Source organism: Camellia sinensis, chromosome 12 (assembly GCF_055761805.1).
Source record: "Camellia sinensis isolate YWXY chromosome 12, ASM5576180v1, whole genome shotgun sequence".
In the NCBI taxonomy this organism is placed as follows: domain Eukaryota; kingdom Viridiplantae; phylum Streptophyta; class Magnoliopsida; order Ericales; family Theaceae; genus Camellia; species Camellia sinensis.
The window spans coordinates 90,184,627-90,204,625 of NC_138972.1; the positions used below are offsets into that span (position 1 = coordinate 90,184,627).

General features: G+C 35.2%; 2 protein-coding genes across 2 annotated transcripts; one reads left to right on the forward strand and one right to left on the reverse strand.

Moving 5' to 3' along the window:
- The first annotated feature begins 997 nt into the window (after window positions 1-997).
- On the forward strand, window positions 998-6,207 carry LOC114301211 (putative anion transporter 5). The gene is made up of 2 exons (XM_028246141.2): window positions 998-1,306; window positions 4,224-6,207. Exon 2 carries the CDS (start codon window positions 4,398-4,400, stop codon window positions 5,724-5,726), a length of 1,329 nt encoding a protein of 442 aa, XP_028101942.1. The 5' UTR covers window positions 998-1,306; window positions 4,224-4,397; the 3' UTR covers window positions 5,727-6,207.
- Window positions 6,208-6,700: 493 nt separating this feature from the next.
- LOC114301212 (uncharacterized) lies at window positions 6,701-9,376 on the reverse strand. The gene is made up of 3 exons (XM_028246142.2): window positions 9,038-9,376; window positions 7,378-7,491; window positions 6,701-7,287 (listed from the first exon to the last, which is right to left on the reverse strand). The coding sequence occupies exons 2-3, from the start codon at window positions 7,458-7,460 to the stop codon at window positions 7,152-7,154; spliced, it is 219 nt and encodes a 72-aa protein (XP_028101943.2). The 5' UTR covers window positions 7,461-7,491; window positions 9,038-9,376; the 3' UTR covers window positions 6,701-7,151.
- Between the last annotated feature and the right edge of the window lie 10,623 nt (window positions 9,377-19,999).

The window sequence follows — 19,999 nt, forward strand, 5'->3', positions numbered from 1 at the left end:
AAAAACGTTAATCTCATGCTTTGTTTTTTTACCAGTTAGTGAAATAATTATCTGGAACATTACAATACAAAATTGATAATATTATTAGTTTTAAAAATTAAAAAAAAATTGATAATATTTTCAGTTTTATTAAATAAAACTTACTAGTTCAAAAAATTCTAAATAAGACTTGCGTTATCATAACATTTATAAATAAGACTTTTAAATAATTAATTTTAAAAAATTAAATAGTCGCTGAGTAGTTTATTAAAATATCATATTAATTAACATTGTTTAGTGTAGCTGTTATAATTTTTTTTTAATAATAATTATTATCATAAACTGTTTCACATCTCACTAACTACTTCAAATAGTTATAATATAATTTATTGAATGAGTTATGATTGTACATGCATTCACATACAAAATAAATAAATAAATTAAAATTTACCCCACCTTTAATATTTAGTAGAATTTACGTATAGATCTTAATAGATGAATTTATTGTTCAATAGAAATTTTGTAAGAATTAATGATATTTTTTATCAAATACTATTAAAAAAACCGTCATTAATTATTAATTTTTAACAATAGTTTAAAAATTTTATTATAAAAACACTATTAAAAAAAATTATCACTAATTATTAATTTTTAGAGAAAGTTTAATAATTTTATCATAAAAAATGTCAATAATTATTAATTTAGTTACACTTTAAAAAATTCTTCACAAAAAAATTCACTAATCTTAAACTTTTAACAACAGTTTAAAAGATTTATCATAAAAAAAATGTTACTAATTATGAGTTTTAACGATAATTTATAAAAATCATGACAAAAAATCATTAATTGTTAATTTTTAATGACATATATAATAAATTTTCATAAAAAATTATTTTTAATAAATTTTTTTATTAAAACTTATTTTCAATTCGAGTTAATAATTTCTAAATAATTATGAAGATTTATTGATAATTTATATTTTATTTTTTTAATATAATTTATTGAACGAGTTATGATATGGTACATGTATTCTGATAATCTAAGAGTAGCAGTTGTACCAGCGAGACCCTTTCAATTCGTTGACTTGTTTGGAGTCTCCATCGTGGTAGTGAGAGAGAGAGGGAGAGCGAGAGATCAGACTGTCTTTCGTCAGTACCACACATCTTTAGGGCTTAGGAAATTCTCTTCCTCTACCAATCGGATCACAGCAAGTTATGGCGATTTAACTCTTTCTCACAGCAACAATGTCCAGCAATTGATGATTTATAGGCAAATTGAGGTCTTCATCAACACATTTGCGTACTGTTCTTCCACTTGTTTCCATTAGGTACGTTTGATTCGATCATTTCAGGTTCTTTTTGCTTGTCTTTTCATGATCTATCTATCAATGCATTTCATTTCATTGTTGTTTTGAAACGCATACCATCTGTTCGTCAAATTGACCCAGAAATCGCTTTCAGTTAAAGTTAGAGTCTGTTTGGATTGAGCAATTTGATGAGAAAGAGGGAACTTTGGTTTACAAATTAGGTGAGAATGGATGAGAAATTATTAGAAATGGAGAGACTGAGATTACCCATCAAAAGGGAAGAAAATAAAAAAAAGGAAATCTTACATCCAAACAAACATGATAGTGAGAAAATCCAATAATTTCTTTACTTTTCATGTTGTTGATCAAACAATGGTGGAGGTTTCATCATTCAGTAGATTCATCATCTGAATTATAACACCTTATTATGTAATTGGACTTTTGCTTAGACAGTTTATCATAGAATTGTCACAAATTGCATATTATTCTACAACCAGATTGGAAGTTCTTCATTCAAACTTGCGTTGCCTTATAACTTCTTCTGTTTTTACTTTTTATTTTATTTTATATATTCCAAATTGAAAGAGAAAAGCCAAGTTGAGTGAGTGCTCTCTTGTAGATTTCCGAAATACTACTCGGAATTGTTGATCTGTCCCGTAAATTGTTTAGGATTGGTTGCAGTGGCCTAGCCAGAAATTTCCTTTAGCGGGGTCATTTAACAAAGCATCATCAATGTCATATATCATATTTTTAGTTCTACACAATATGTCAACATTAACATTCACATAATACTCTGTAAATTTCATATATTCCCAAATCACATTGACAAAAGTAACTCAAACTAGTGAAATTACAAGTAAAAACAAAATATTGGGATATTAACACCATTACTTCAACACCAATAAGTAAATATCTACACTACTATGTGACTTATTTCTGTGTCATTTCTAAATAAAGTTTGATTTTGTTTTTACCTTTTGGGGTCAATTTGTAAAAGTTTAAAAATTAATTTATTTTATTTAGGCCCACTAGGTTCAATTTGTAAATACTCATAATTTTTTACATATACTCTATCAAAAATTTGAAGTTCAGTGGTGTTAATTGACACCACTATTCAAAGCATAGCTCCGCCTCTGATTGGTTGAATTGTCTTCATGAATATTACTGTAAAGCATTGCTTTATTTTATTTTATTTTATTATTATTATTTTTTTGTGTTATTTCCAATTTCCCATGCTTTGGGATTTTGTTGTACTATGCAATCCGTCTAACAAGGCTGCTAAAATCACGATCTGGATCTTATGATTCATTTGGACAAAATTAATATGGATAATTGTGTAGAAAATCTCATCCATGTAGGATATTTCAATTGTGACATTGTTGGATTGTGGAATCCCACAGTGGTGTTCAAAGGTGTGTCTAAACACAGTACAAGTGTGTACCCAACATGTTCTGTAAAAAATAATATTTAAAAAAATCGACTCACCATGTCGTGTGTCCAACATGTGGACTCGCTTGTCTGCACCGAGTTGGTGTGCGATGTATGTTAGACACGAACATGGACACGGTAGTCAGTTTGGAGTGTTCGTGCTTCTTAGGCAACTACTACTGTTATTTTTTTATTTTTTTCAAATGATACATAAACATATATTTTTCTTTTATCTTTCTCTTCTTTGAATTTTAATCTATTTTGAAGTCCAGCTTTGTTTACTATTTTTTTGTCTTTCCTTTTATGTACTACTACTGCAGAGTGCAACATGCTCTGTTATAAAACTGTTTTTCTCCACCTGTTCTTTTTTTGAAATGCATAATTTTTGCCATCGAACTTTCTATTATATAATGTTTTTATTTACATGATATAATTATATTTTTAACCTCATTTTAGATTCATTTTGTGTTTACTTATTCGAAATGTTTATTATTATAACATTATTATCTAAGAAGCACGGACACTTTTAAAAATGTGACGTATTTGTGTCGTGTCCGTGTCGGACACCGACACTCTTTGAACACTCATAGAATGCGTGTCCGACACTCATCAAAATGTGTCTTATTTTTTAAATTTTTTTACAGACCTGAACACTCTTTGGACATTTGAAGGACACATGTGTCAATCGCTAAAACACACATGTCTATCGATTAAACGCATGTGAAACTAATTATAAGTTGGAACAAAATAACTTAAGATACAATAATAAAATAAAAACCATATAAATTTGTAGGAATTAGTGTCATATTGCATTTTTTATTATCTTTGAATGATATATTCATATGTATAACATATAATAAATATATAAAATTATATATTTCATGCGTGTCCCCCACATGTCATGTTCTGCATTTTTTTGAAAATTAACGTGTCGGCGTATCCATGTCGTGTTACGTGTTCATGTCCATGTTTCTTAGATTATTATGCATTTTTTTCCTGGTAAGTAAGATCATACGATCCTCAATCTAATTCTACATTCACATTCTGTAAGCCCCTCCAACAAGCCAAGGTAGAACCTCAATTTTGGCGATCTTGTCTCCTAAAAGTCTTCCAATAATGCAGCAGTGCACACATGGATTTATGATTCACCCACTGAAAATTCAAGTAATAGAAACACATCTCTCAGTCACTAGAGTCATCCTTATATTACATTTATGGACCATTTTCTACTTATACATTCAAACAACAAATGCGTGGGATATTGATATGATCAAGTCATTTGCTTCAAGACTTTGTGTAAAAATCACTTGGTTGTGGGCCCTTCAGAGAAGTGGCTTACTCCAATGAGCTTGTAGCATTTAACCATACTTTTTCCAAGTCATTGATGATGGCTAATTGTAATTGTCAGTTTTTTTTGTTTTTTTTCTTCTTCTTAAATGATTGTTGGAAGTTGGAATATCGTTTGCAAGGTGATTATGGTCAATCACTCTTTGTACATTATTTTTTTCAGGTTCAACAAATATATTGGAGACTCTGAAGGTTAAAATTTGCTACTAAATTTTCGTAATCACTGGAGTAGGGATTGACAAAAGCTGAAGTGGCAGGAAGTTGGCTTATCAACCAGAAGACAACTGTTAAAGTGGACCTGATTCCTGTGATTTTGTTGTAAAACGAGAAGTAAAAAATGGGAAGTGCAAAATTTCCCAAGCGCTATGTGATTGTCATTCTAACCTTCATCTGCACTTGTGTATGCTACATTGAACGTGTGGGCTTCTCAATTGCATATACTGTTGCTGCCGATGCTGTAGGGGTGAACCAGTCAAGCAAAGGCACCATACTTTCGACATTCTATTATGGTTATGCCTGTTCACAGATACCTGGTGGATGGGCAGCTCAGAAAATAGGGGGAAGGCGTGTTCTCCTTCTCTCATTCTTATTATGGTCTCTCACATGTGCTTTAGTACCACTAGACCCAAATCGAGTCATGATTTTGGTGATAGCTCGTTTACTTGTTGGGGTGGCACAAGGGTTCATCTTCCCATCCATCCACACCGTCCTTGCACAGTGGGTCCCGCCTCACGAAAGGTCAAGATCTGTTTCTCTCACAACATCTGGAATGTATCTAGGTGCAGCTATGGGGATGCTTTTGCTTCCTAGCCTGGTGAAATTCAGGGGTCCCCAATCTGTATTTCTTGCTGAAGCAGCATTGGGTTCCATGTGGTCTCTACTTTGGTTCAAATACGCAAGCGACCCACCTCGTTCTGAGCATCCAAAAGCATCTGCCGCCGGTTTTGGGGAATCTTTGTTGCCAATCAAAGGGAGTCTGAAGGCAAAAGTGGAGAAAGGAGGTCATTCCGTCAAAACTGCCCAAATTCCATGGAAGAAGATTGTCCTCAGCTTACCCGTTTGGGCAATTGTTGTGAATAATTTCACATTCCATTACGCCTTGTACGTTCTGATGAACTGGCTGCCCACATATTTTGAACTCGGGCTCCAACTTAGTCTTCAGGAAATGGGTTCTTCTAAGATGATGCCTTATCTGAACATGTTTGTATTCTCAAATATAGGTGGGGTGATTGCTGACCACTTGATCACCGGAAGAATCTTGTCCGTGACTAGAACGCGAAAGGTCTTGAACACCGTCGGATTTGTAGTGGCATCTTTTGCTTTGATGGCGATTCCCCTCTTCCGAACATCTGGTGGGGCAGTGTTTTGTTCGTCCGTGGCTCTCGGTTTTTTAGCACTAGGGAGAGCAGGTTTTGCAGTAAATCACATGGATATTGCTCCAAGGTATGCCGGAATTGTTATGGGAGTTTCTAATACAGCTGGTACATTAGCGGGTATTATTGGGGTTGATCTTACAGGTCGGCTTCTTGAATCTGCTAAAACTGCTGATTTGGATCTTTCGACTCCAGAAAGCTGGAGAGCCGTGTTCTACATCCCAGGCTTGCTTTGCATCTTTAGTTCTTTTGTGTTTTTACTATTTGCGACTGGGGAGAGGATTTTTGACTGAGGTAAGCTTGTTTTGCATGTTATCGTTGCTGACAGAAAGTAATTACTGTCATCTGGTAGATAATTTAAGAAATGGTGTTAGAGCCATTGGATTCCTTAGTATATCGTCTGTTCTTGATAAGAGACACGTGTTCAAGCTCCTTGGCTAGTTTAGTATATTGTCCATTCTTGATTGAGACACGTGTTCAAGCTCGATGGCACGGGAAAACCCAGAGTAGTCAGGATAGAGTTGGACATGTATTTGAAGATATCATTGCCATATTTGTCAATGTATATTTATTGAAACCTCATTCACCCATTTTTTTTTTTTTTATTTGTATACCCATTTTTTTGTACACTTTTGCTTACTTTTGTTTGTCATTGGTGATCAAGATGGCTATAAATTTGTAATTCATTTTCAGTTAAAAATACTTGATTTCGACCTATTTCTGTAAGGCAGATATTTTCAATTTAAGTTTCAGGACAAATTTTCATGAGTGAAATCATCTATAATTTTGTGGTTGGTTGATATTTGCAATTGTGGTATGAACTGATGCAGTGCTATATTGTATATGACAACCAATTTCCATGATGCCCTGTTTTGTAATGGCTGATTTGAGGATGTGGGATAATAATAGAAGCAATAGAAGCAAAATTGAATCCAACTATAGGCAGACTTGTGCTTGTGCGGTAGGAGTCAGCGTGGTTCAAAACTGAAATAAACCAATATCAAACAACTCTACGGTTCTTGAAATTTGGAAACCAAACAAAAGCAAGAAACACATTTCGTTTCGGTTTCAAACAACAAATTTTATAAATCTTGCTATCGTTTACAACATAATCACAACATACTCAAACATCAAGTAACATGTCATCATTTTACTAACAAAATTGTTTAAATAATTGTTTAGAATTCTGCCATTATATAACACCTACAAAAGTAAACGATTAACAACTTATAAATACATATGATACACAATAAGGTACTCGAGTGTCTATCATAAACAACAATATATATATATATATATATCTAAATGGTCTGAAATGGATTCAAATTTGAACCACAAACCAAACCGTACAATACAGTTCACCTGTTTTGGGAAATCACATGCCGTATGGCACAATTGAAGGTTCTATATAATGAAGGAAATGCTGCTAATGATTGTACATCCATTTCCCAAAACTAAAGTAGGCGTATGCAGTCAAGTTCATTTCATATTAAATACAAAAGATTTTCTTCACTGACTCTACAAGAGGTCTCTTAGAACCCAGAATAAGCAAATTCCATAGAAATAATTTTCGCTACAATCCAATCTCTGATTTGCATGAATGCATGAACATTTCCTTCTTCCAAGTTATTCATCCATCTCCACATCAACTAATCAAAAATCAACTAAAGCATCTTAGCAAATTCTTTCAATGGTAAGTCCAATGGTCACTAAAAAAATTATTTCTTAGGGTAAGTTCGATAGTCAGGCCCAACGTCACGTGAACCAGTGTTGATGTAAGGCCCTCGGAAAGTTGCCTGAGGTGGTAGTGGCTTTGAAGAGTCAATCACAGGCTTCATCCTTGATGACCTGGACCTGAAAGTAACACACAGTTAAGTTGTAATTATGTTTGAAGCGATGATATACATTAGTGAAATTGTTATCAGAAATCTAGATTTTACTTACGCCATGTAAAAGGGAAATGCTAAGCCTACAGCTGCAAAAGCTACCAAGCCAGTGGCAACTATGGCATTGCGCGTTCGGAACATCAGGATTGCTGAAGCAAAGCCAACAAACAAACTGCAAAGCAGAGAAACAAGATTATTATTATATTTTGGGGGGACTTACGTGCAAGTTCTGGACTTATTGTCCAATAGATCCTATGATAATTAATGACATTTTTTATCAAACACAATTAAAACAAGTCACTAATTGTTAATTTTCAATAACAGTGTGAAAATTGTCACAAAAAATGTCACTAATTATAAGTTTTAGTGACAGTTTAAAAAAAACGTCACTAATTTCTTACTTCCAACGACAATTTGAAAAATTCGTCACAAAAAAAGTCACTAATTGTAAGTTTTAACAACAATTTATAAAAATAGTGATAAAAAAAAGTCGCTAATTGTCAATTTTTAGCGACATGTGTAAAAAATTGTCACAAAAAATTATTCTAAGAGACGATTTTACCAGGACTTATTTTCAATAGGACTTGATGAGAATTAAGTCTAACTATTAGGACCTATTAGTAGTTTACCCTATATTTTTTGGGGAAAAAAAATAAAAGGGCTATCAAACTCCATTTTCAAATACACAACTAAAAAATAAGTGCATAAGTAAAGAACAATTTATGTTGACACTAGTAAAAAGGTTAGGGGTACCAAATATGCAAATGACAAAATGTTTCAAGCTGGAGTTGCTGTTTGCTACAAAAATACAGCTAGGAATGTAAAGATTGATAAAGAATTAAAACTTTCTTTTTTCTTTTCTTATCCAAAGAGAATGCTTATAAGTTCTACCAATCATCAAAGGTGGCTCAACCATTAAGCCACTTAATCAGTCACCTAAAACCTACCAAGAAAATCTCAAAAGATTCTTATTGTGGAAAGCCCCAAATTTCATTAAGCACAATCGAACAAGGCATGATTTTAGTCAGAGGCCTCAAAAATTCTTGAGCTGCTACTGCCAATCATGTAGAGATTATCTTGGAAAGAGCATCACATGAATCAATGAAATGGTAAATAAACAACTTCCTATATGCTATATTGAAAGCAATGTACATAAGTTTACTAAATAGAACCAAACTTATTTTTACTAAATTTAAAATAGAAACAAAATTCTCTGAAATTATCAATTTCGAAAAATAGCACTTCTAAACTAGTTCATTGTTTGCAGTAGCTAAATATTCCATTAAAAATAAAATAATTTATGAACTTCCTCAGGAACAGAAACAAACCAAATATACATCACAATTTTTTTTGTCTAAAAAAGGGAACTTGATACAAACCAAAGTAAGGCATATCCTCCAAACAACAAAATATGTGAAGTAACTAATTCAACATAATTAGGGTTTTTCATGTACAAAATTCTCATAATTTGGCTGATCACCGCAACATCAGACAATATTCAATGGCAATATAGTAAGACAGTTTAGATAAAAGTGCATATTAGAATCATTTATTTGAAAAGAATTGGTACAGAACAAGCTCATTCCTATTCTTACGAAGATGAAGATGAAGATGAAGATTAAGAAATCAGTAAACCCTAATTCGAACCACACATTTTCATAGATGTGTATATCTCTGTATCTATAACACAATTCAAATTAATAAAAAAACTCATTTACCTGATAATTGGAGTCCGATTGGCTCCGATCGCCGGAAAACAACTCTGAGCCGATCTGATAAGCCGAATCGCTTCGTCTGCCAAGTGTTTGGCTTTGGGGGTAATAGAAAAAAGAAATTATCCAGTGTTCTGCAGTGTCCAATATTTTTTGTCTGAAGCTGTAGATCACACACGGATCACAGTGCTGGTTTGGGTTTTCGCGAAGTGAAATATGAGCCGCCCGATGCTCTGCCCGATCCTTTTATTGGTTCTTATTAGATAACCGTCATGTGATGTTTCCGGGGTGATATTGTGGTTGGTAGAGTGAGTGGAATTTATAAATTTGTGTAGTAATTTAAAAATATGTGGATGAGCGGCATGGCTATGTAACGTGTCTGAATTAATCAATAATTTTTTTTTTTTCTGAGACTAATTGATTTTTTTAATTTTAAAATAAATTATAAATATATTTTTTAAATTTATTTAAAATACGAATTGTTTAGTGTAATTTTAGAAATTATAAATGTTTTTTATTAAAAAAAATTATTTAATAAAATTTTAAAAAATAAAATTTCAAACTATTCTATCATGTAATAAAATTATTTAAATTATTAATTAAACTAATAATTTATTAATAAAGACAATTAATTATTATGTTATTAGAAACTTAAAAGGAAGAAAGATAATTTTTAAAAGTTAGAGGATGGTCTAAATAAATATATTTTTTGATTTTTTATAAAAAAATTTATGTAAGAAAAATATAAAGGTGATATGAACTGAAAAATATAAAATATATTTTTATAGGAAATACCAAGTAGTATTGATAATTTATATTTTCGACAGTGTATTTATAATTTATTTCAAATTCCAAAAAGGGAGAGGCTCTCATCACTAGTAGGGGTGGGCGTGGGTCGGTTGCGGCCATAGAATCTCCATTCCGTCATTCGTCTGTCAGATTGGCGAATTTGAGAAAATCAATTCGCATCCGTCCGCCAATCTGGCGAATGTGGATTGAGCGGATTGGCGGATTGACGGATGAATGCGAATCGGTTTGGTAGTTTAAAATTTTATAAATTTTTAACATAATTTAACTTGTGTACTTCCTAAAAAAAAAAATATTATAGTTAATGACTTTAAAAAAATATTACAATCATTGCATGTCTCATCTAAAGTAAGAAAATTTAAAACTTTAGAATATCACAATCACTGCATGCCTCATTCATATACTACAATCACAGTATGTCTCATTTACATAAAGTATTACAATCTGTGGGTCTTAAAATATAAAAATAATTCAAACCACCAAAACCATGAACAGAGCAGTAGTAGAGATTATATGTCTCTATATTGTTACATCTATATCTGTTTTTGAAAATAAAAATCAATCAACATATATCATATTTTCTATTTATTATTTTTACAGATAGATTTAAAAACAAAAAAATATAGATAAATAATACGTTTATTTTTTTCAATTTAAAAAAGATATTCAAGTTAAAAACTTTTTTTCAACAGAATATTTAAATTTTTTTTTAATTGAAAACACAACCAGAATATTTAAACAAACTGAAAACACAAAGTTATATAAATTATTAAGGGTGCTCACGGTTTGGCGGTTCGATTGCGGCCAAAGGAATCTGAAATCTGTCATCTGTCCGCCAGATTGGCGAATTAGAGAAAATCAATCTGCAACCGTCCGTTCGTCATTACGCATCCATCCAAAATACGACGGATCGGTTCGGTTCTGTTGGTTTTGACGGACCGGGATATCTACTGCTCATCCCTAATCACTAATGGTATAGTTAGGGGTGATGCTACATGGACTAATTAGTGTACTAATATTAATTATGATATTATTATTGATCACATATATTAATCACATTACAAATTTCAAAAACCTCTTAAATTATGATACATCATCAATTAATACATTAATTAATAAACTAATTAATACATATAATATTATTCATTGTTAGGTCAATAAAATTCATCATTGTTTCGTTTATATATTATGATTAAGAAATTATTAATATTCAATTAATATAATTTTTTATAAGTACGAAATACATGACAAACTCTATCTATTAAACAACAATAATACTATATATATTAATTGATATATTAATTAATGTACTAATTGATGATGTAACATAATTTAAGAAGTCTTTGAAATTTGTAATGTAATTAATGAGTGAAATTAATGATAATGTCATAACTAATATTAATACATTAATTAATATATTAATTCATATATGTAATGCTATTGATTAAACAATTTGACTTATCAAAATGAAATTCGTAATTGATTCCATAACCCTAACCAGACGCTCCAATCCACAGTAGGGAAGTCTCTCCCTAAATTCGTAATGCAGGTATTGCTTCGCTACGTTACGGTTAGGAATTTCTCAAATCAATGTCAACGATAACCACCACCAATCAGATCTTCGCCTCTTCCAGGCGGAGGAAACCCTATTCCGCCTCCGCAACGGCCGCCGAATCGCCGGAAAATCCCACACTCGCCGCCTCAAAAAGTCCCTCACGCCGAGTATTATTCACCGAACAAGACGAAATCCACCTCCTCAAAGCCCTAAAACGAGCCAACAAACTCTCCTCCTCCGCCGTCGCCTCTCCTCCGCCACCGCTCTCCGGCGTCATCGGCGGCGATTTCAGCGACGTCCAAATAACGGACAAGCTCCGGAGGCTCCGGCAACGGTACCACAAGCTGGCGAGGACTAAGTCCCTGATGAAGACCCCTCGGGATCGGAAGATTTACGAGATGGGACGCAAGATCTGGGGAAAGAAGTTGAAAAATTCGAGGAGAGAGTCGAAGAGCGTTGAAGATGGTGGGTTTGAGGGGGAAGTGGATTTGGGGGATTTTCCGGCTCTGTTGAGGGAAGTTTCTGGGATTTTCCCGGAAAATAGGGTGTACAGAGAGGGGTTGGAGCGTTTGGGGAGAGAGAAACTGATGAGTTTGAATGACAAATGGATGGTGCAGAGGATGGAAGAGGCTGGGCTTCTGGCAAAGAAGGCTGAATTGTTCTATGAACAAACCAAACTGGAATTACAATCATCTGTTGTATCAATGTAGACCAGTCACAAGTATGTTCTCATTTCACATTTTAATCTTCACATCACAACAACAAGATCGAGATGATCTTCTGTGTGGAAAATGATCTTTTCTTTGGAGGGAAAAAGGAGAGAGCTGACTTCTTGTTTTCAATATTTGAATTTCACAGTGAATGTTGTTTTTAATATTAGATCTAATTTTACTTTAATCACCTAAATTATTGCCAATTTTTCTTTTCTATTTCATTATTAAATTTTCTCCATTTAGTTTTTAAAGTTTTTAATTTCAATTCATATCATCTAATTTGATACAATTTGTCTAAATCAACAATTGCCCAAATTGAATAGTTTATATCAGACCATGGTTGTTAAAATCGCGATCCGGATCGTAGAATCGTACGGTCCTACGATCTTACTTTGCCAAAACGATCCAGATCGTTGTAGGATCGATGTTATAACAGGATCGCAAGTAGGATCGTGTAGGATTGCATGAGATCGTGTAGGATCGTATGGGATCGTATAGGACCATAGGTAGGATCGCAAGTAAGTTTGTAGATTTTATGATTTTTCACCTTATTTTTAATATGTATCATTTTAATTTTAATTTTTATCCTTTTTTTTAATAGAAAGTAGGATCTTACGATCCTTGATCCGATCTTACGATCCGATCCACCAGACCCTCTCACCGATTCTACTTAGAATTCTGATTTTAACAATCTTGGATCAGACAACTTATACCCTATAACTAATCACATTTATTGTGAATAAAAAAATATGTATTTAATTGTGTTGTTTAAGTGATGTGAATAGTTGTCTCAAATTAGACCATATTAATTGAAATTAGAAACTAAAAAATAATAATAATGATAGTTTAAGAGATAGAAATAAAACTAATAACCCTTAAAATATTCTCCAAACTCAAGCATTTTCAAATTTATTTCTCAAAGTCAAATTGTTTATTATGTCGTATTAACTAATTTATTGTCAAAAAATTTGAAATCCTGTTTTCAAAATATGGCATCACAAAAGCAAACTGATTTGGGAAGTAAATTGAAAACTATTTTGGATTTGAGAATTTTGATTTTAAGCATGTATTTAGATTTTTTTTTTATTTTTTATTTTTTCAATATCAATTGAAAAGATGGATCACATTCATCGATATGAGAATTTAGAGAGAGCGAGAGAGAAATTAAGGAGAGCTCATCTTCAATCAAATGCCTCAACTTTGTGTTTTGTGAAAGAGAATATAGGGATCGAAAAGTTCAATCTTTATGTTGTGGTTACTTTGGAAAGTTTGAAATGGAACAAATTCAGTTGCAGAATTCAAGGCAACTAGAGAGTTATAACGATTCTCATTTTGACTTGTTGTATTCCGGACTCAAATTTGTATGGCTTTGGATGATGATTCATATGTTGTTTTCTTTGTCTCCCCTCTATTTTAGTTATTGGATTTTAGTTGTACGTTTGGAATAGATTGGTTGCTTGTTTTTCTAAACCTTTGTTGCCTAGATTTTTGCTCCTTCGCTCGAGCGGCCATTCTTGCGCTCGAGCGGCTATTTTTGGGCTCGAGTGGGCTTTGCAATCATTGCCCCTCCGCTCGAGTGGGCTTTGCGAACTCTCAGTACTTTGCAGGTCTGCAAAACTATTAGTAGAGTGTTTTCTACGCTCGAACGGCATTTCCTACACTCAAGCGGCCTTTCCTGCGTTCGAGTGTTGCTTTGTTGTCTACAAAGCTGCTGGATGTGTATTTTCTACACTCAAGCAGTGAGCATTCGTTGTATCTTGGCGCTCGAGCGGCCTTTATTGCGTTTGAGCGAAACTACTTTTTTGCATCTGATACTCGAGCGTCAACTCTTCTGCTCGAGTGGATTGTGTATATATCAAGTCGTGAAAATGACATTTTATATCACTTTTTCATTCTTCTCTCTCTTTAGAACTTTCCAAAAGCTTAGATCTTGACTCTCTCTCTCTCTCTCTAAAACATTATCTCTCTTTCTACATTTTGACCTAGATCCTTTAGGTTCTCTACCCTAGTGTCTTTGAGAAAAAATTAGAGCATTCCAAGAACTTCATTTTGATCCGATTGGAACGTGGTCTCGGCGTTGTTGAGGATTCTACTTTGTTTTGCTTGGTCTTTTCTTCTTAATGTGGGGATTTTTTACACTTTAATATGGTTTTTAACTTAGTTATTTGTCATTGTGTAACAATGGTGGGATTTGAGAGTAATATAAACAAACTTAGGGTTTGGGTGTAAAATGGAGAGAGGGGTTTTTGTTGAATGAGAAAAAAATGATTATGGGTTTGAAAATGATATTGTATGATGTCAAAATTGTTGATTTTGGAGCTTGGTTGAAACTTGGGAAAAGATGGGGTTTGCCCTAAAATGATTGTGATATTTATTTTGTATAAATAAATGAAATGAGTGTTATAAACATGAAATTTGGCGAGTATTGAAATATATGGTAGAATTGAGTAGATGATACGTCTCATCTTTAGAAATTTTGAATAATTTATCTGTCTTGAGATTGAATATCTGTTTAGAAATAACTGTTTTTGGCTATTGGTGGAAGATAATTTTGATTGTTGTAAAATTATATGAGAATTAGGTGAATTAAAACTAATCCATGGTTGGTTATCATTGAATATGATCATGTTTTAAATACATTGTATATATATGATTGTTTGGAAAAAGAAAGATGATGTACTCCATGTATGATTATGTATTTAAATACATTGTATATGTATGATTATTTGGGAGGAGAAGGGTAATGTACTCCATTGTTTGAGAGGAGAAAGAGGATAAACTCCATTATAATTAAATTGGTCGGAGTATCTTGGGTGAAAGTCTCGAAATTTATACATGGGTGCCGATTCTGCGGACGAAATTTTCGTAAAATGACAGATTGAAGTGTTTGTGTGTTAATGATGTGATTGTAGAACCATTGAGTTGTAGTCTCATGTGGGTTATTGAGAAATAATGAAATTGGCTCATGTATTGAAATGAATTGAATGAAAATGGATTAAGATTTGGATTTGGTACCTTGTGATTATATAAAATGTGAATGTTTTGTCACAGGCATTGTTTATGCATATTGTAATTATACCATTGTTAAATCTCATAAATTGTGTCAGATTATTCCTACTGGGCTGTGGTTCACCCTATTTGAGAACATGTTCAGGTAATGATGGCATGCATCCACTAAGATAATAGCATTTGAGGGATTTTTGGAAAGCAAGAGCTTCTTTTTCTTGTTTCACTTTTTGTATAGACTTAATTTGTATGAGCTAGTCTCACTTTTGTTATAACTAAGCCAAGACTTGGAAATGTGTAAGCCTATAGGGTATTTGTTTATGCTAAACTCTTTTGTACTATTAACATTATGAAATGAAAGGACTTTACATTTTAATTCATGCAGTTATTCATATATATTTGGGTTGAACTCATGGTTATATTTTGAGGGCGTTACAACTTGGTATCAAAGAGTGCCGAGTTTAAATATTTTGGATATGTGGGAAGTGATTAATACTACAATGGGTTTGTCTCGCTTAGTTAAAACGTTGATATGTATTGTATGCTTATGTGATAACATGCTTATATGATTATATGGGTATGAGATTTAATTCTTAAGATATTGATTGGATCTACGGGTTTCTGAAAGTCTTATTAGAAGAGCATTTGATCACTGTTGTTTTTAATTGGAACTCTAACAACGCCGCGGGACGGTCATTATTTAGAAAGGAAATTCGTATGTGTTTATGTGATTACGTGCTTATATGGAGTGATTTACTGTTGTCCATTACACTAGGACACGAGTAAGTTAGCTTCAACACATTTGTGAATGTGCTAATCTTTTGTTACCTTTATTAGGATGTCAGGACGTGGTCGTGGTGGTAGGCATGGTAAGCACGAGATGCCTATACCGAATGAAATTCCGACACAGGAAAAAGGGATTGGTCAGGCCAATGTGTCCGAGCCAGTAGGTTAACAGGCCATGGGCGCCTTAGCTCGTGAAATGGCCAGAGCTTTGTAGGAATCCATGGACATTCTCAAAGCTGAGAATCAAGTCCAAGCCCAGGTTGCTGAGGCAAGGCCATCTTTTCTAAAGAGGGAGTTTTTCCGATCGAAATCAGATGAGTTTTTATGCGATCCCAAGGAACCACTGAAAACGGATGAGTGGTTAGAACAGATGGTGAAGACTTTTAAGATGCTCGGTATCAAAGATGGGGGTTTAAAAGTGACCTTGGCATTGTTCCAGTTGAAGGGAGACGTGAGTCAACGGTGGAAGTATGCGCGGGGACGCATTGGAGGGACTTGGGAGGCTTTTGTCGACGCTTTTCAGGACAAGTTTTTGCCTCCCACTGTTAGGGAGAAGTTGAGGGACCAGTTTTCTTAACTGGTGCAGTTGAATACACCAGTGACTGAGTTTGAAGCCACATTCACTAGCCTCTTTAGGTTTGCACCTAAGTTAGTGGCGACTGAGGAACACCGCTGTTTGGAGTTTGAGAAGAGGTTGAGGACCGGGCTCATGTTTAAAGTGGTTGGATCCATGATTAGAGACTATGGGCACCTTGTGAAGGCAACGGCCTATCTTGAGACCATTATGCAAGCAGAGAATGAGAGGATGAGGGGCTCTAGGAGGAGTCAGGACAGTCAAGGGGACGGTAAGAGACAGAGGGGTTCTAACCCTCAACAGTCTCAAGGAGCACAGTCGAGGTCTACCTTTCCAGTGCCATGCTTAGGTTCTGGGAAGGATGGTCAGGGAGACATCACTTGTTTCAAATGTGGTCAGTTGGGCCACAAGTCTTCAGCTTGCCTGCAGAGAAGAGGAGGGCAGCAAGCAGCATCGTCTTCGGCTCATTCTCAGGGCCAGAGCCAAGGGAGAAGGCAACCGCCCAGTTGTTATCGACGTGGACAAGCAGGGCACTTGAAGAGGTTTTGCCCACAGTTAGGTGGCACATCTGGTGCGTCCGGTTCGAGGCAGACGCAGAGTCACCAGCCGGCACGATCAGTACAAGCCTCGAGTGCCACTTAGAGAGCCTCTTCGGCTCAATCAGTGTATCAGGCATATGCTCCAAGGGGTAAGCAAGTTGAGTAGAGACCTACAGGGCGTGTATATGCTGTTATCACACCAAATCTTCTATCAGTGCCTATTGTAGTAAGAGGTACCTTCTTGTTTTACAATTCAGTTGTTGATGTGTTGATTGATACGGGTGCATCCCATTCTTTTATCTCATCTGCATTTGCATCTGTTTTGGAGTTGGAGTTGGCGCAATTAGCATCTCCTATTTGTGTAGAGTCATCTATTGGTGGTGCGGTTATCTTGAAATAGGGGTGTCAGGGTTGTGACATCGAGGTTGTCGATCATCGATTACCTTTTGCATTTGTATTGCTTGATATGACTAGTTTTGATGTTATTTTGGGTATGGATTAGTTATCGTCGTACCAAGCTGTTATAGATTGTTACCGTCAGAGGATTACTGTATGTACCTTGAGCGGTGATTGTTTTTATTTCTTGGAGGATCGGGTGGATAGAGTCTTATTACCGGTGTACGATCCGCGTGGGGGGAGTGAACTTAGTTGCCTCCTTTCTAGCTTCTTTAGTGGTAAGTGTGAAGAAATCAGGGTTGAGTTGCCAAGGGTGGTTTGTGAATACCTGGATGTCTTTCCCGAAGACCTTACTTGTTTAACACCTTACCAAGAGATCGAGTTCTCTATTGATTTAGTGTCTAGTATGGCATCGATTTCTATGGCTCCGTATAGATTTGGATCCGCTGAATTGAATGAGTTGAAGGTTCAACTCCAAGAATTGTTAAATAAGGGTTTTATCCACCCTAGTACTTCTCATTGGGGAGCACCGACTCTCTTTTTCTAAAAAGAACGATGGAGCGTTGCGACTCTGTATTGATTATCAGAAGTTGAACTCGGTAACTGTTAAGAACAAATACCCAATGTCTTGTATAGATGATCTGTTTGATCAATTGAAGAGGTCTTGTTGCTTCTCTAAGATAGACTTGAGATCGGGTTATCATCAGTTAAGAGTAAGAGAGAAGGATATCTCGAAGACGCCATTCCGTATGCAGTATGGCCATTATGAGTTTCTAGTGATGCCTTTTGGGCAGACCAATGCTCCAGCTGTATTTATGAATTTGATGAATTAGATCTTTCGTGAGTTTCTAGACCACTTTGTGATCGTCTTTGTGGACGCCATCTTGATTTATTCGCCTTCCGAGACGGAACACAAGGAACACTTGCGAGTGGTTCTTGAGTTGCTTAGAGCCCATAAGCTGTATGCTAAGTTTGGAAAATGTGAATTCTAGCTGAGGGAAGTTAAGTTCTTAGGCTATGTGGTATTCAGGGAATGGGTGATTGTAGATTCATCCAAGATAAAAGCAGTGCAGGATTGGGCACAACCTAAGAATGCTTTTGAGATCCGTAGTTTCCTGGGGTTGGCCGAGTATTATCGAAGATTCGTGAAGGATTTCTCTAAATTAGTTTCACCGCTAACTAGACTGACGAGGAAGGGAGTTAAGTTTGTGTGGAATGAGACCTGTGAGAAATCATTTCAAGAACTTAAGGCTAGGCTTACCACTGCTCCAGTCTTAATTATTTCGGAAAAAGGGTTTAGGTTACTTAGTTTATTGTGATGTTTCACGGGAAGGTTTGGGTTGCATCAAAGAGGGAAAGGTAGTAGCCTATGGCTCATGACAGTTGAAAACATAGGAGAGAAATTACCCTACCTATGATCTAGAGTTAGCAGCGGTGATATTCGCTTTGAAGATGTAGATGCACTATCTGTATGATGAGAGATTTGAGGTATTTTCTCATCACAAGAGTCTGAAATATTTATTTACTCAAAAAGACTTGAATTTGAGGCAGAGAAAGTGGATGGAGTTCATAGAGGACTATGACTTTGAGTTGTATTATCATCCTGGGAAGGCCAATGTAATGGCCTATGCCTTGAGTAGGAAGTCTATTAGTAGTGTGGCTTGTGTTGCCATCCGAGAATGGGAGATTTTGGGTGCTCTTGAGGAGTTTGACTTGCATCTTAGCGATTCCATTGAATCCACGACTTTGTTTACGGTAGTTGCCCAACCTACACTTGTGAACCAAGTGATGGAGGCATAGAAGGGTGACTTTGAAATAGAAACCTTCCGAGAGAAGATTTCCAATGGAAAGGTAGAAAGAGGCTTGACTGTATATCTCGATCAGAGTGTGAGATACCGTGACCGTTTGTTCGTGCTGGAGTCTTGCCGAGAGGAAGTACTCCGAGAGTTTCACCATTCACGCCTTGCGGTGCATCCGGGAGGCACAAAGATGTATCACGACCTTAGTTGCCAATTTTGGTGGAGAGGTATGAAGATGGATGTAGCTGTGTTTGTATCGAAATGTCTTACTTGTCAACAAGTGAAACCGAGCATCAGAGACTAGCGGATTTGTTGTAACCCTTGCCTATAGTTGAGTGAAAATAGGAGCATGTCATGATAGATTTTGTTGTGGGTCTTCCAAGAACTTAACGTGGTAGTGATGCCATTTGGGTGGTAGTTGACTGGTTGACCAAGTCAGCGCACTTTATAGCTATGCGCGTGAGCTATTCGGTAGACTATCTTGCCGACCTTTACATTAGGGACGTAGTGAGGTTTCACGAGATCCCTGTAACGATTGTTTCGAACAAAGATCCACGTTTTACAACTCGATTGTGGCAGAGCTTGTAGAGTGCTTTGGACACTAGACTGACTTTTAGTACAGCGTATCACCCTCAGACCGACGGGCAGTCCGAGCCTACCATTCAGATCCTTGAGGATATGCTTCGAGGTTGTGTCCTTGATTTTAAAGAGTCGTGGGAGAGACACTTGCCCTTATTGGAGTTTGCCTATAATAACAGTTTCCAATCGAATATTGGCATAACACCATTTGAGG